This window comes from Aspergillus flavus, chromosome 2, assembly GCF_009017415.1.
Source record: "Aspergillus flavus chromosome 2, complete sequence".
NCBI classification, from domain to species: Eukaryota; Fungi; Ascomycota; class Eurotiomycetes; order Eurotiales; family Aspergillaceae; genus Aspergillus; species Aspergillus flavus.
In genome coordinates, this window is record NC_092409.1 from 4,780,029 (window position 1) to 4,791,801 (window position 11,773).

The window sequence follows — 11,773 nt, forward strand, 5'->3', positions numbered from 1 at the left end:
CCCTATGGAATCTCAGTAGGGTATCAATTCTACAATCGATACGTACATAGTATTGTATAACTATACCCCCGCAAGTCTTGGCCCCTTACATCGTCGACGTCATTTCCGGCCAGTCAGTACCGTGCCCTCTTATTCCTGTACCTAGAGAGGCCTATACCCATACTGCAGATACGGTGTGTTGAGCCATGCCCAAGCTACCGGGAGTGCCTTAATTTAGCCAGCCCCTGTTCGATCTCTGTCTACTAGTAGTACCGCCGATTGTGCCATACTGCAGCAGTATTCTCTTGATTAATTCCCCGGACAACAACCTTCTAGGATACGTATAAAAAGATATATATCACACTGCAGCAAAAGGCTGGTGTCTTTGAGACTGAAAGTGGTATGATGAGCCTTGCATCCCGGTTGACCAATGTATGGCTTGGGGTTTCGATGATACATGGCAGTGCGAATACCCTATCCATGGTTTCAACGAGCGCTAGATCCCGACAGCACATTTTCTGGGAACGGCAAAACTGCATGTAGCGTAGCACATTGTCGTAGAAGACCAAAAAAACAAAAGGAATTGACAAAAGGTACAAGTGATAATACCAGATATCGAGAAAGATGGTCCAAAAAAGATATTGGGTCGTCCCAGGTGAGGATCGAACTCACAACCTCCTGATTAACAGTCAGACGCGCTAACCAATTGCGCCACCGAGACGATCTTGTTGAATGCCTCAGCTCAAGGTTGCAATATAAGCCATCAATGTTTGACCTCAATAATTCAAGCGTATCAATGTGAGCAGAGGTGAGCAGGGGTGATTCCTGATACACGTAGTCTTTCTTGCCCGCTATTTGAATGCATATTCAAGAATTGCTAGTTGATAAATGCTGCTCTCAATCAAACCATCAGACCCATAGAACAATAATCCTTGGAATACTCATTTGCAGAACTGTCGTGTGTCCAAGATGGCAATTATATCACGTGAACACCATCGAAGTAATGCGCTAGTATTGGATACGTCACAGGAAGGAACACCCAGATAAATCTGCTCTGCACGTGACGAGGCAAGCCTCACCTCAAGGCACGACAGTTGTTCCACTACCGGCGCCTGGTCGCAAACGCGTCGACCTTCCCCGGCAGCGCATCCACCATCATCGTCAATCGGACATCGCATTCGCTCTAGCTTAAGCGTAAATCGACCTCAAAAGCCACAGCCACCATGGGAAAGAAGAGACGTGGTCCGACCCTGGATGAGCTCTTAGCTCGTCCTTGGTGCTACTACTGCGAACGTGATTTCGATGACCTCAAAATCCTCATATCGCATCAAAAGGCAAAACATTTTAAATGTGAGAGGTGTGGGAGAAGGCTGAACACTGCTGGAGGTGGGTCGCGATGTCTTTGTTCTACTTTGATGGACCGATTCTAACACCGTGCGAACAGGATTGTCGGTACATATGAGTCAAGTACATAAGGAACAGTTGTCGGCTGTTGATAATGCGCTTCCCAATCGGCAAAGTCTGGATGTTGAGATCTTCGGCATGGAAGGTGTCCCCGAAGATATCATCCAGTCTCACAACCAGCGGGTCGTAACACAGTTCCACCAAGCCGAGGCGGAGCGACAAGCCCAGACTGGTAACCCTCCTCCTGGCGCAGGTGCTGGCGGACAGCCAGCGAAGAGACCGAAGCTCGAAAACGTATCGGATCTGAAAAAGCGACTGGCAGAACATAAAGCCAAAAAGGCCGAGGCTATGACTGGTGGAAGCAGCGGTGACGTGACGCCTGTTGGTGCAGGACAAACACAGAATGCAGGTGCCTTTGTAAGTTTGATGTAGTAAATTCGTCAGTTCAAAGTTCTTTGACGCTAACGTTGGCGATGCAGAGCCAATCACCCTCGACAGCCGCTCCAAACTCACAGTACACATATCCTCAACCGTATGGTGGTGCGGGCTCTCCCTATCAACAAACGGCAAGTCCGGTCTACCAGAATTTCTCACCTGGCGGACAATCGCAATTCCCTCCTAGTGCGCAGTATACTCCAGCGGGATATTCCCCGCAATCATTCCAGGGCACGCCCGGTCAGACCGGCGCAGCTTACGGAACACCACCGCCTTTCCCTCCACAACAGCCACAGCAACCAACCCCTCAAACCAACACACCTCCACATGCTACCGCATTCGCGCCACGATCTGGGAGCTTGCCAGCCGCTCCCGGTCTCCCTCAAAGGCCTGCCGTGGGTGCTCCACAGGTCAATGCCTATCAGCTACAGCAAATGCACATGGGCCATCCGGTTCCGGCCACCGGTGCACCTGTTGCAGCTGCCAACGGCGAGAAGCCCCCAGGAGCCGAAGCCACACCGATCTCATCGTCTATTGACGACCTCATCTCCGGTGCTGCCAAAGAAGCAGACCAAGCAGCCGCAAGCGCTGCCCCTCCCACAGAAGAGAAGCCCACCAAGAAGGACAAATCGAAGCAGTCAAGATTGGTGTATTCTGACAATGAGACCAGTCCGGAGGAAAAGATGGCGAAGTTGCCCAGGTACGCAATCGTTCCCGATCGTTTAGGGGAAACGGCGCTCCAAGAACAAGTTCCTGCGGCCGTAACGGGGGCCGAACGGGGCCCGGATACCGTATTCGACGCGACGGATTAGTTTCCCTACCGAAGAACTAGAATGGTTGGCGACAGGAGATAACCGACTGTCTCGATGTTCGGCACGATGGAGCGCAAAAGACTCGCGAGGTCAACGGACAGGGATGGACCACAAAAAATCCAGCTAAGTTCGATTGCATGTCAAAATTCTAGATACACATTTTGATGATATGTCTTCTGGTCATGCTTTACTGCGTCCTACCCTGATCTTCTATCAGTAGTTGGCGGCCTTTGCATACACGGGCCTTGCAGCAGGCATCGCATGCATGTCCACCGTGGCTTTTGTTTCTGACCGTGCGCCCCACGCTATGGTGACACGAAATGAGCGACGATAAGAGTTGGTGAGTTGGTCGTCGATCTTTACTGAAGGAGCTGATCTTCGCGAAATGCGTTTCTTTTACTGTCGTCGGTCCGAACCGGTCTACTTAAATGTAAGTTCTGGTGAAGGTAGGCAATCATCCATTTGCAAATAAATCTCGGATAGTTCAGTGTATCATCTTTAAGACCAAGGGAAACCCATGTAATGACACAAATATCAGTCAAATGACATTTAGAGAAAAAAGGACTCAAATGGTATAATCATACACAGCCCACTATCCCACCACCCTACAACCACTCAATCACTTCAAAGAAAGAGAGAGAATCAGTTCTTCCCCAAAACAGCCTTCCCAAAAACCAAAAGCCCATAAATAGCCACCAAGCTCAATCCAATAGGCACCGGCTTCCGGGTCTTAATAGCCCTCGGAATCGAGCTCCCGCTCAGAACAATAGAGGCCAAGAGACCCAGCTCGTCACCGTAGGTCTGGCCCGTGCGCAGACGCTGGAAACTGTAGAGGTAGAGGGCGCCGACGGAGAGACCGGCTGCAATGGAGGGGACGGAGCCGGTGCGTGCGTAGCCGATCACTCCGCCGAGGGAGGTGAGGATGGAGAGGGAGAGGGCGGAGTTGATCTCGAGGGTCTGTTTTTGGGGTTCTTGTGTTAGTTTGGTTGCAGGTTTGGGATGTAGGGGGTTGGGATTGTGGGAGAGACCATTTTGGGTGGTTTGAATGCTTGGGTTCTTTTGTTGGTTTGTAGGGGTTGTTGTTGGGGAGATTGTATGAGGAAGAGGGAGATGGGATGAGGTGATGGTATGGTGGTATGGTATCGGAGTTAAGCTTGACTGGGGGAAAGCTCCGGATGGCAGTTGGTTTGGAGTGGAATATGCTTGCTATGATTGGTTAATGAGTAGGTCTCCACAGTAGGGTAGTATACAATGTAACAGTGTAACTTAGTAGTATATACACAACTGATGTAGGTAGGTTCATTCTATTATAACAACTGAAATGACAATTTTAACTATCGTTTTTATACGGCCATCACTTGCATGTCTTTCATGATCACTTCTATAATCTGTCGTGAAATCCCGTTTTTGCAATGGGCGGTTATGAGTTTAGATGCGATTGTCAGGCACCGAGATAAGTAGTCTGGACTTTTATAACAGCTTTTGAGTTAAACCTGATTAGTTACCTGTCCTGGCCCCGGAAGACCGGCGGTGATCAGCTGCCCCGTAGTCGCTTTCCTGTGGTTCGTCCTGCTCTTCTTCAGCGTCGTTGCCTTGGAATCCATCCGGTTCAACGGTCCAATAGATAGGGAGAGCACTCAAAGCGCCGAAAATGGAGAGCATCCACCAAGGTAATATGATGTAGCCTTTCTTCACACCGAATGAGAATGCCGCTCCGCAGATGGCGGGCCCTGCGGCTCGTCCCACGGCGCTGACACTCGTAGCAACTCCGTTCAGGGTTCCCAGCACGGTAAGGCTAGTGGCTGAGTTGGTCAGCAGGATCGTGATGCAAGGGAAGCCGAAGATGGACGCCGCAAGCTTGGAGAGCATGAGAAGAAAGATTGTTACGTGACGCAGAGACTCCGGTACCAAAGCAGTGAACGGGGTTACAAAGTAGATAACGGGAAATACGAGAATCATGGCCTTCAAGCAATTGAGGACACCATATCGCTTGGCAGCGATTGGGAAGACCAGGAATTGTAGAAACATTCCGATGATTCCAATAAGCGTGTAATAAATACCGATCGTTTGGGAGCCTGAGAAAAGAGGTTAGATGGTGGATGTGAGAAAAGCTTCGGTCGTACAGGAGCTTACCGACGCCAAATCCTCCGATGAATTTGAATGGTAGGTGCACATCTGGATTACCATGAAGTTGTTGGACAGGAGTGTGCAGGAACACTGGGAGAAGTGAGTCGAATGCCATCGTGTGCAGTGCCATTAAGGCATACGCAATGAGTACTAGTCTAGACTGCGGCGAGAACACGTCCTTCCAACTCGGTCGTTTGACCGGAGCTTTCTTCTGCTGAAGCGGGCTTCCACCCAGCAAAGGTGTGTTCTCATCGTCCTTCACAGTGTACTGCGCTTTCTTCTCTCGTGAAGTACTGCAGCTCGTCAGCATTTTGCCCAATACCAAGCCGTAGTCGCGGCTGTCTTTCTTCGTTGCCAGCGTTTCCTGTAGTTTGTTAGATCCTGTCCATTGGTTATCTATGCGGCCATCTTACATGTAAAAACAAGAACCCCGTCGTGATACCAATGATAAAGAGGATTGCAGACGCTATGTTAGGCAAGATGAAAGGATTCCTTTTTAGAAACTCCGAGTTGCCAAAGATTTCCGGGTGCTTCTCCGCCGGATGTGCTAGGGCACCTCCAAAGGCAGGGCCAAAGATAGTACCAATAGTCCACACCAAAGGCATGATACTAAAGGCGTGCGGCTGCAGCTCCTTCTCTGGGACCATTTCGGCCACCATTGTACGGATAATGCCAACATTACCGTTCATGAGCCCGAGCAGTGCGCGGGTGACCACTACCCATGTCAGTGTCTGCGAGAAACCGAATAACAAAGAAATAATCATGGTGCAGGTCAGGCCCGTCAGGATGATCGGCTTGCGACCGAAGCGGTCCGAGGCAGTACCCCAAGTTACGGCCATGATAGCCTGGCTGATGGACGTGACGGCGGAGGATATGCCGACCCATTTGGCAACCTCATTCTTCGGAACGCCGACATATTCGATCATTTCCGGCTGTACAGCAGTCAGATACCTGCGAGATAGACATGACCACCGCACAGATACAGGAACGGAGTGACAACGCAACCCAAACAAACACAAGGTAAGGGGAAGATATTATCTGGAAAAAAAAGGGCGGCGCATACAAGATACGGTAAAACAGAAGTCAAAACAACTGTGGACGGGAACAGATCATTTTAGCACTTGATCGCGCAATCATTGACCGATCTAGTAGCTAGAATCGGAAAACTCTACAAGACGAGTTGAGTTTCAATGAACGTACCAGGCTCAGCAAAGCGACATATTGCTATTTGAGGCGTAAGAAGGAACGAGACACGCGATCAGTATAGAATTGAGGGTCAAGGATTTCACAGATCGGCGACTTACAGAGAATGATTAGCTGCCGAACCGGCAGCCTTGGCTGTTTTTCTTGCATGAAGAGCAGTGGCAAATGTTATATTCAAAACCTTATATAAAGGAGTTCTGGATAGCAGTCGATCTCGCTCGAGAGCCGTAAGAAAAGAAAGAAAGAAAGACAAAGAGAGGAGAGGAGTCAAACGCGAAAGAGCGGAGAGGAAGAGGTGAGACATAAATTGATAACAGCAGTAGTAAAAGAAAGCAAGTCGCAGCAGTGGAGACCAAAAGACGGGCTGGTGGGTCAAAGACGATCTAAACAGGAGTCATGCCTTGCCTTGACCCGTGACTGTCTCCATTCAGCAAGGGCTTCGACTACGGAGTAAATATCGGATTCTTTTCCGATCTTTTAGTCAACAGATCTTTTACTCCGCTTTTAAATCACTCGTATTGACGACCACAGCGTCGCATTCCTTTGTCTGACGCCTCTGGGTAATAGGCTCAGATCCTTGTAACGTGCATCTGTAACCATGACTGAGAAGGTATAGCACCAAACTGTGCAGGAGTATGTATTGGTGAAGTCCTACTACGACGCATCCCAAGGTCAGCTGCTATATACATTCCTAACAACTAACACTACGTCGCATTCTCCCCATACTACTGGTTCTAAAACCAAATGATCTCAGCTCAGCTTTCTCCTGTCATCTACCCATCCACGTAAGATCGTCTATATCATTGAAGCACTTTTGTAGCGGCGTCCAGGCGCTCGACAATGATAGAGCGCCATTTCTAATAGAAAGATCGCGTTAGCAGAGTCACCATAAAAGCTTAGCAAAGCCCTTTCTTTCTTACCTGGGCGTTTGCTGAATCACCGGCATCAAAACTCTCCACCAAGCCAGGGTACGTCGCACCCGAGTATCCGGTCCACAGACCAGGCGCAAACACCACATGTTTGAACCAATTGCGCCCATCGAGTCCGGGCTCATACAAGAATGCCCGTTCAAGGGCCTTGTACTTGTCGTTGACCACACGGATCTGAAAGTAGAGTCTCACCTTCTTCCACCACAGATACCAAGGAAGATCTTCACCCAACTGAGAAGTCAAGTCAGCGGCATAGGCGTCAAATTTCTTAGCCGTAGCCTGGAACTCGGCGACTGCTCTGTCCAGAGACCCAAAGTCGAATTCGCCGCCACGCAATTTCTTTGCACCGGGCTTGATCTTCTCCAAATATTGACCGAGACCAGTACTATAGTCAGACGCACTAAATGACAGCACAGGGGCCTCGACCAGCTTGGCAGCAGCTAGAGACCAGAGCTTGGTGCAGGCTTCATGATAGAGCCAACCAGGGTCACCAAATCGATCCATCCAGTCGAAGCTGTCATAGTTGGAGTGGTAGTGGTACACGGGGTCCTTGGGGCCACGGCCGAAGCCCAGGTCAAGGCTGGCCACACCCGCAAAGTCCTGGAAAGCGGTGAAGTCACTGCCGCTACCCATGGTCGCGATGTAGCCATCCCAGACATCGCGAACTGTTTGGCCTTCAATGGTCTGGTTGGGGGACTGGACGAGGCTAGTGACCTCATAGATTAAACTATTTAGGAGTGGGGCCGCCCGAGGACCAAGGACAGTTCCAGAGGCAGCTACGTCGACATTGAGATAAGCAACGTTGGCTTTTTTAAGCCAAGGAAGCTTATCTTCTACCCACTCGGTTGACCCCAGCAATCCATACTCTTCTCCGTCCCAGCTGGCAAAGACGATTGTGCGCAATGGCTTCCACCCTGCCTTAAGAGCTTCGCCAAAGCTGCGAATAACCTCATTGAGGACAGCGGAGCCACTGTTCGGGTCTCCAGCGCCACCAGCGATCCAAGCATCACGGTGGTTACCCAGAATGACCACCTCGTCCGGAATAGCACCCTTGATGGTGCCAATGACGTTCCACAGGGGGGTAGTAACGTATTCTTGTTGGTTGTCCAAGTTGATTACCACATCATCCGGTGAAGGCCCAATGTTATATTCAACGCCCTTGCTGCCAAGCTTTCCGCCTTGCCATCTCTTAGGGAAGTCCGCTGCTTTGGGACCATGTCCATTAAGGGCCTTCAGAAAGGGGATGGCCTCCTTGTATGAGATTGGAATCGAAGGAATGGATGGGATTGCATCACTAGGGTCCTTGCGGTCACATCCGGGCTTGGATGGCCAACCGGGTGTAGTAGGATCGCCGGGCGCAAAGCCTAATTCACTCAAATAGTTAATCAACTGCGACTAGCTCTGGATATCACATATAGAAAGCGAAGGGACTTACTCAGGAATTGGGTGCTACCCCGTTGTACAGCGCTAGGATTCCGGGCCGGACCCTCGGGGTACGGCTTGTATCCGTTCTCCTCTGTTATCTCACCATCATCCTCTGGATCATCATACAAGATCACACCCACCATGCCCAACTCCTGTGCGCGCTTCACCTTCAGCCCACGGAAGATGTGGCCATACTTGGCGATCGCAATCTTGCCAGAAAGACTGACATTGGCATCAACCAAATCTTGGTAATCTTGATAAGAGCCGTAGTTGACGTATACGAATGAAGCAGTGACATTTCCAGTGGCCGAATAGCCATGGAAAGTAGGCACGCGATCAGGCAGACCACTGGTGCCATCCTCTTCTAGGACGTCTTCTTCAAGAGTAGCCTCGAACGTAACTTCGGTCGTGTCCTTGGACTTCTTTAGCAGAGCCAGGCGGTGATCCAAAGGATAGTTGATGTAGACATCGTAGGCCACGATGTCAGTGTCGTGGATGCCAAACTCTTGCCAGCGCTCCTGGGTCCAGATCGCCTGGCTCAGGTTCTTGCCGGCGAGATGAGGCCCCGCCGTATAGTAGCTACTCCACTCCCGTGCCTTTTCAGCGGACGGGGTCGTTTGAAGAATTGCCTGCAGCTCTTCATACTTGAGACCGTGGCCCTGCGGCCACGCTTTGTGGGGGAACGGACGCGCCCCAGGGAAGTAAGACCAGATGGAGCCATGCTCCCGGGGGAAGATGGCTGAGGGAAGGAGGAACAAGAACAGAGAAACCACGAGCAGCGTCCCGAGAGTGAAGCTACAGAACTGTCGTAGCTTGTGGTGGGGGTACCGGTGCCGCTGGGGACCGACGCTGACCACCTGCAGAAGAGGCGTGGATTCGGAGGGCGCCATGGTATGTGGCATGGACTTCTCCCTCATCTCGGGGGGCATGGTTCAACTAAGTGAATTGAGGAAATTGGAGGAAATAGCGGTCAGGCATGGAACAGACGACCGCTCGCATTGATCAGTCTGCGTGTGTTTAAGTGACAGCTTCTATGCGGGATTGGAGAAAGGGCGAGGATTTCAGTTTGGGGGCGCCTGGAGGGCTTTTTATCTAATCGGAGCCCCTACGTAATTGACAGTCATTGGATCTCTTTATCGGTCCCGTGCGGAGTCCGGAGCAAGAGCGGAGCCCAAAGCTTATCACCTTTCAGTACTTTACCGTATTAGCCGAACTCCCGTTTGACAGCTAACATGGAACCCCATCTTTCTTGCTGGAACCGATATACTACACCACACTGTATAAACACTACGACAACAACTACACAAGCGACGACCCGTCGCATTTTTGGTTGCATTGGCTACGCTTCTAAGAATAAAGTTCGTACATTGAAACCCACCAATCGCACGCCATCTGTCGCGTATATGAGGCAATCTTCATAATCAACATCATCGAAATCACAAAGACAAAACACAAACACAAGAGGTATCACGTGCCACGCTTCTCTTATTTACAATCAAGACCAGACACATACTATGCGAACATGAAGGGATAATCAACAAAGAAAGAAAGAACATAAAGAAAGAGTTACACATCAACTGAATGCCCCACAAGTGCTTCGGGAATCGGAACGTTGTCGTTCAATGCGAAGTTTAACTTTTCACCTAGATCGATGCTGTCGCGCAAGATCTGCCGAGCGTCTTCGTCGCTGACACCCATGTCTTCCTTGACCAGCCGGACCGCCAATTCAGGCACGAGCACTGCTTGTGCGTAACCCACAACGCCCGCCGACTTCACAATGTGGTCGCTGGCCGCCAGGCGGCGTAGCTTCCGCGAGAAACGTGTGGTCAAAGCTTGTAACCTGTCCAACCCTTGCATTAGTCTTGGATATATCACAATTGGATGAATACCGAAGGACGTCTCACATTTTACCAGAGCCTCGAGTACCGTAATAACCGCAAGAGATGGTCTCCAAACCATCTCCCTCCAGTGTCAGCCGAAAGTTCTTGGCTTTTCCAGCTTTTAATGTCGAATCCAGGATGTTTCGGTAGTAAGACCGGCTATCGGGAACCAGAAGGTTCTCCAAGTCATCAAAATAGCTATGGATCCGGTTGTCGAACGTATCCCAATCGATAGCTGGGTAGCCCTTATCATGCCACTCTTTCTCGGCCGCGGTCTTCTTATGAGAATCGCAGAACCGCTGCTGTTCTCTAATGCGCTGTTTTGGCTGTGACTGAAACCGTAGCAAGAGTTCTGGGTCTACAGGTTCTTTACACCAGGGACACAAAGACTCCTTCGGATTCGGCACATCGCCCGCCTCATCTAGTAGTATATCCTGTAAACCAGTTTCAGATAACTCGCTAAGCGGGGAGCTGAGAGGCGAAGCATCTTCATCATCGGTGTCAAAGATAGCAGGTTCTCGAGCGGAGGAAGGCGCAAAAGAGGAGCTAGAGACAATATCATTTGGAAGAGGAGGAGGGGCCTTGAACTTGGGAGATGAGCGCGATTTAGATGGCGGACTTCTAATGTCAATATCCTTGGGGACCTTAAACCCATCATCCTTCTGAGATTCCGTATCCACATCCTTTGTTTTCTTCTCAGCATTCGGCGAATTACCTGCCGACTTCGGCTTCGGTCGACTGGAAGGAGGCGAGTCCGTTTGTAAAGGCGTGCTCGGTTTTCTTACATAGACTTCGGAGGTGCGTTTCTTTCCATAGTCGGCCCTGGACTTCTTGACGGGTTGTGATGACCACCCACACTCTGAAAATGGATCGCCATTGTCATTCTCGTTGACAGTAACTGTATCTTTCAACGTCCTCTTACGAGTCGAGCGTTGAGCTCTCGGACTATCAATTCCTCTCTTCGATCGCGGGGTTCGCGATGGCGTTCCATTTTCTCTCGAAGTCTCAGCTAGTTTCTCCTCCAGAGTCGGCCCTGACCGACGCGGCGTGCGCTCATTCCCGATATCGTCATCTAGACCGGCATTGCTTTGAGTTTCCTCTTCGCTGGAGCTCAGAGGCTCATCGTCCGTGGCCGGTTCGGGCTTAGTAACAGGCTCTGGAGCTTCATTATTCTGGAAAGTCGAAAGAAGATGTCCTCCGCGGTAATTCTGCCTCGTCAAGCGGTTCGATGCGTAACTAGAATCGGGCTTTGGCTGAGGGGTGACCATAGTGGCTCGGGTCGGGGAGGGGTTTGGAACGTGCGGCGTGTTTCGGGACGATTGCGCATTGGTTTAAGTAAGTAATTATTGCATAGGAACTGTTGTATTTCATTAATGAGTGGGAACAAAGAAAAGACAATCGCTCGTGGAAATTGGGGTGGTGGCAGGAAGAAGAGGAGAAACGCGTGTGGTGACACGCTATCGGTAACTCCGCATTAAGTCTAAAATGCTGATCCTTGGCTTCCACTATTGAATAGGGTTGACTGTCTTTGATGGTTAATTAAGTTTAGCTCCATTAGTCCTTTATTCGGTAGTTATAT

General features: G+C 50.3%; 5 protein-coding genes and 1 non-coding gene across 6 annotated transcripts; 1 reads left to right on the forward strand and 5 right to left on the reverse strand.

Moving 5' to 3' along the window:
- Positions 1 to 626: 626 nt before the first annotated feature.
- On the reverse strand, positions 627 to 700 carry F9C07_t18. Its single transcript has one exon. It is a non-coding gene; the product is annotated as a tRNA-Asn (tRNA).
- A 502-nt stretch (positions 701 to 1,202) lies between these two features.
- F9C07_2223 (putative C2H2 finger domain protein) lies at positions 1,203 to 2,630 on the forward strand (the record flags this gene model as incomplete). The annotated part of the gene is made up of 3 exons (XM_041290131.1): positions 1,203 to 1,365; positions 1,424 to 1,800; positions 1,863 to 2,630. 3 exons carry the CDS (start codon positions 1,203 to 1,205, stop codon positions 2,628 to 2,630), a joined length of 1,308 nt encoding a protein of 435 aa, XP_041143362.1.
- A 642-nt stretch (positions 2,631 to 3,272) lies between these two features.
- Positions 3,273 to 3,933, reverse strand: F9C07_2222 (putative transmembrane protein 14; the record flags this gene model as incomplete). The annotated part of the gene is made up of 2 exons (XM_071509732.1): positions 3,273 to 3,836; positions 3,913 to 3,933. The coding sequence occupies 2 exons, from the start codon at positions 3,931 to 3,933 to the stop codon at positions 3,273 to 3,275; spliced, it is 585 nt and encodes a 194-aa protein (XP_071363978.1).
- Positions 3,934 to 4,127: 194 nt separating this feature from the next.
- On the reverse strand, positions 4,128 to 6,110 carry F9C07_2198602 (permease of the major facilitator superfamily; the record flags this gene model as incomplete). Its single annotated transcript, XM_041290141.1, has 5 exons — positions 4,128 to 4,705; positions 4,764 to 5,121; positions 5,171 to 5,689; positions 5,821 to 5,849; positions 6,062 to 6,110. The coding sequence occupies 5 exons, from the start codon at positions 6,108 to 6,110 to the stop codon at positions 4,128 to 4,130; spliced, it is 1,533 nt and encodes a 510-aa protein (XP_041143364.1).
- A 469-nt stretch (positions 6,111 to 6,579) lies between these two features.
- Positions 6,580 to 9,336, reverse strand: F9C07_2220 (putative glutamate carboxypeptidase). The gene is made up of 3 exons (XM_041290142.2): positions 8,325 to 9,336; positions 6,881 to 8,253; positions 6,580 to 6,817 (listed from the first exon to the last, which is right to left on the reverse strand). Exons 1-3 carry the CDS (start codon positions 9,241 to 9,243, stop codon positions 6,761 to 6,763), a joined length of 2,349 nt encoding a protein of 782 aa, XP_041143365.1. The 5' UTR covers positions 9,244 to 9,336; the 3' UTR covers positions 6,580 to 6,760.
- Positions 9,337 to 9,880: 544 nt separating this feature from the next.
- F9C07_2219 (RTC4-like domain-containing protein) lies at positions 9,881 to 11,462 on the reverse strand (the record flags this gene model as incomplete). The annotated part of the gene is made up of 2 exons (XM_041290143.1): positions 9,881 to 10,154; positions 10,219 to 11,462. 2 exons carry the CDS (start codon positions 11,460 to 11,462, stop codon positions 9,881 to 9,883), a joined length of 1,518 nt encoding a protein of 505 aa, XP_041143366.1.
- Positions 11,463 to 11,773: the final 311 nt, after the last annotated feature.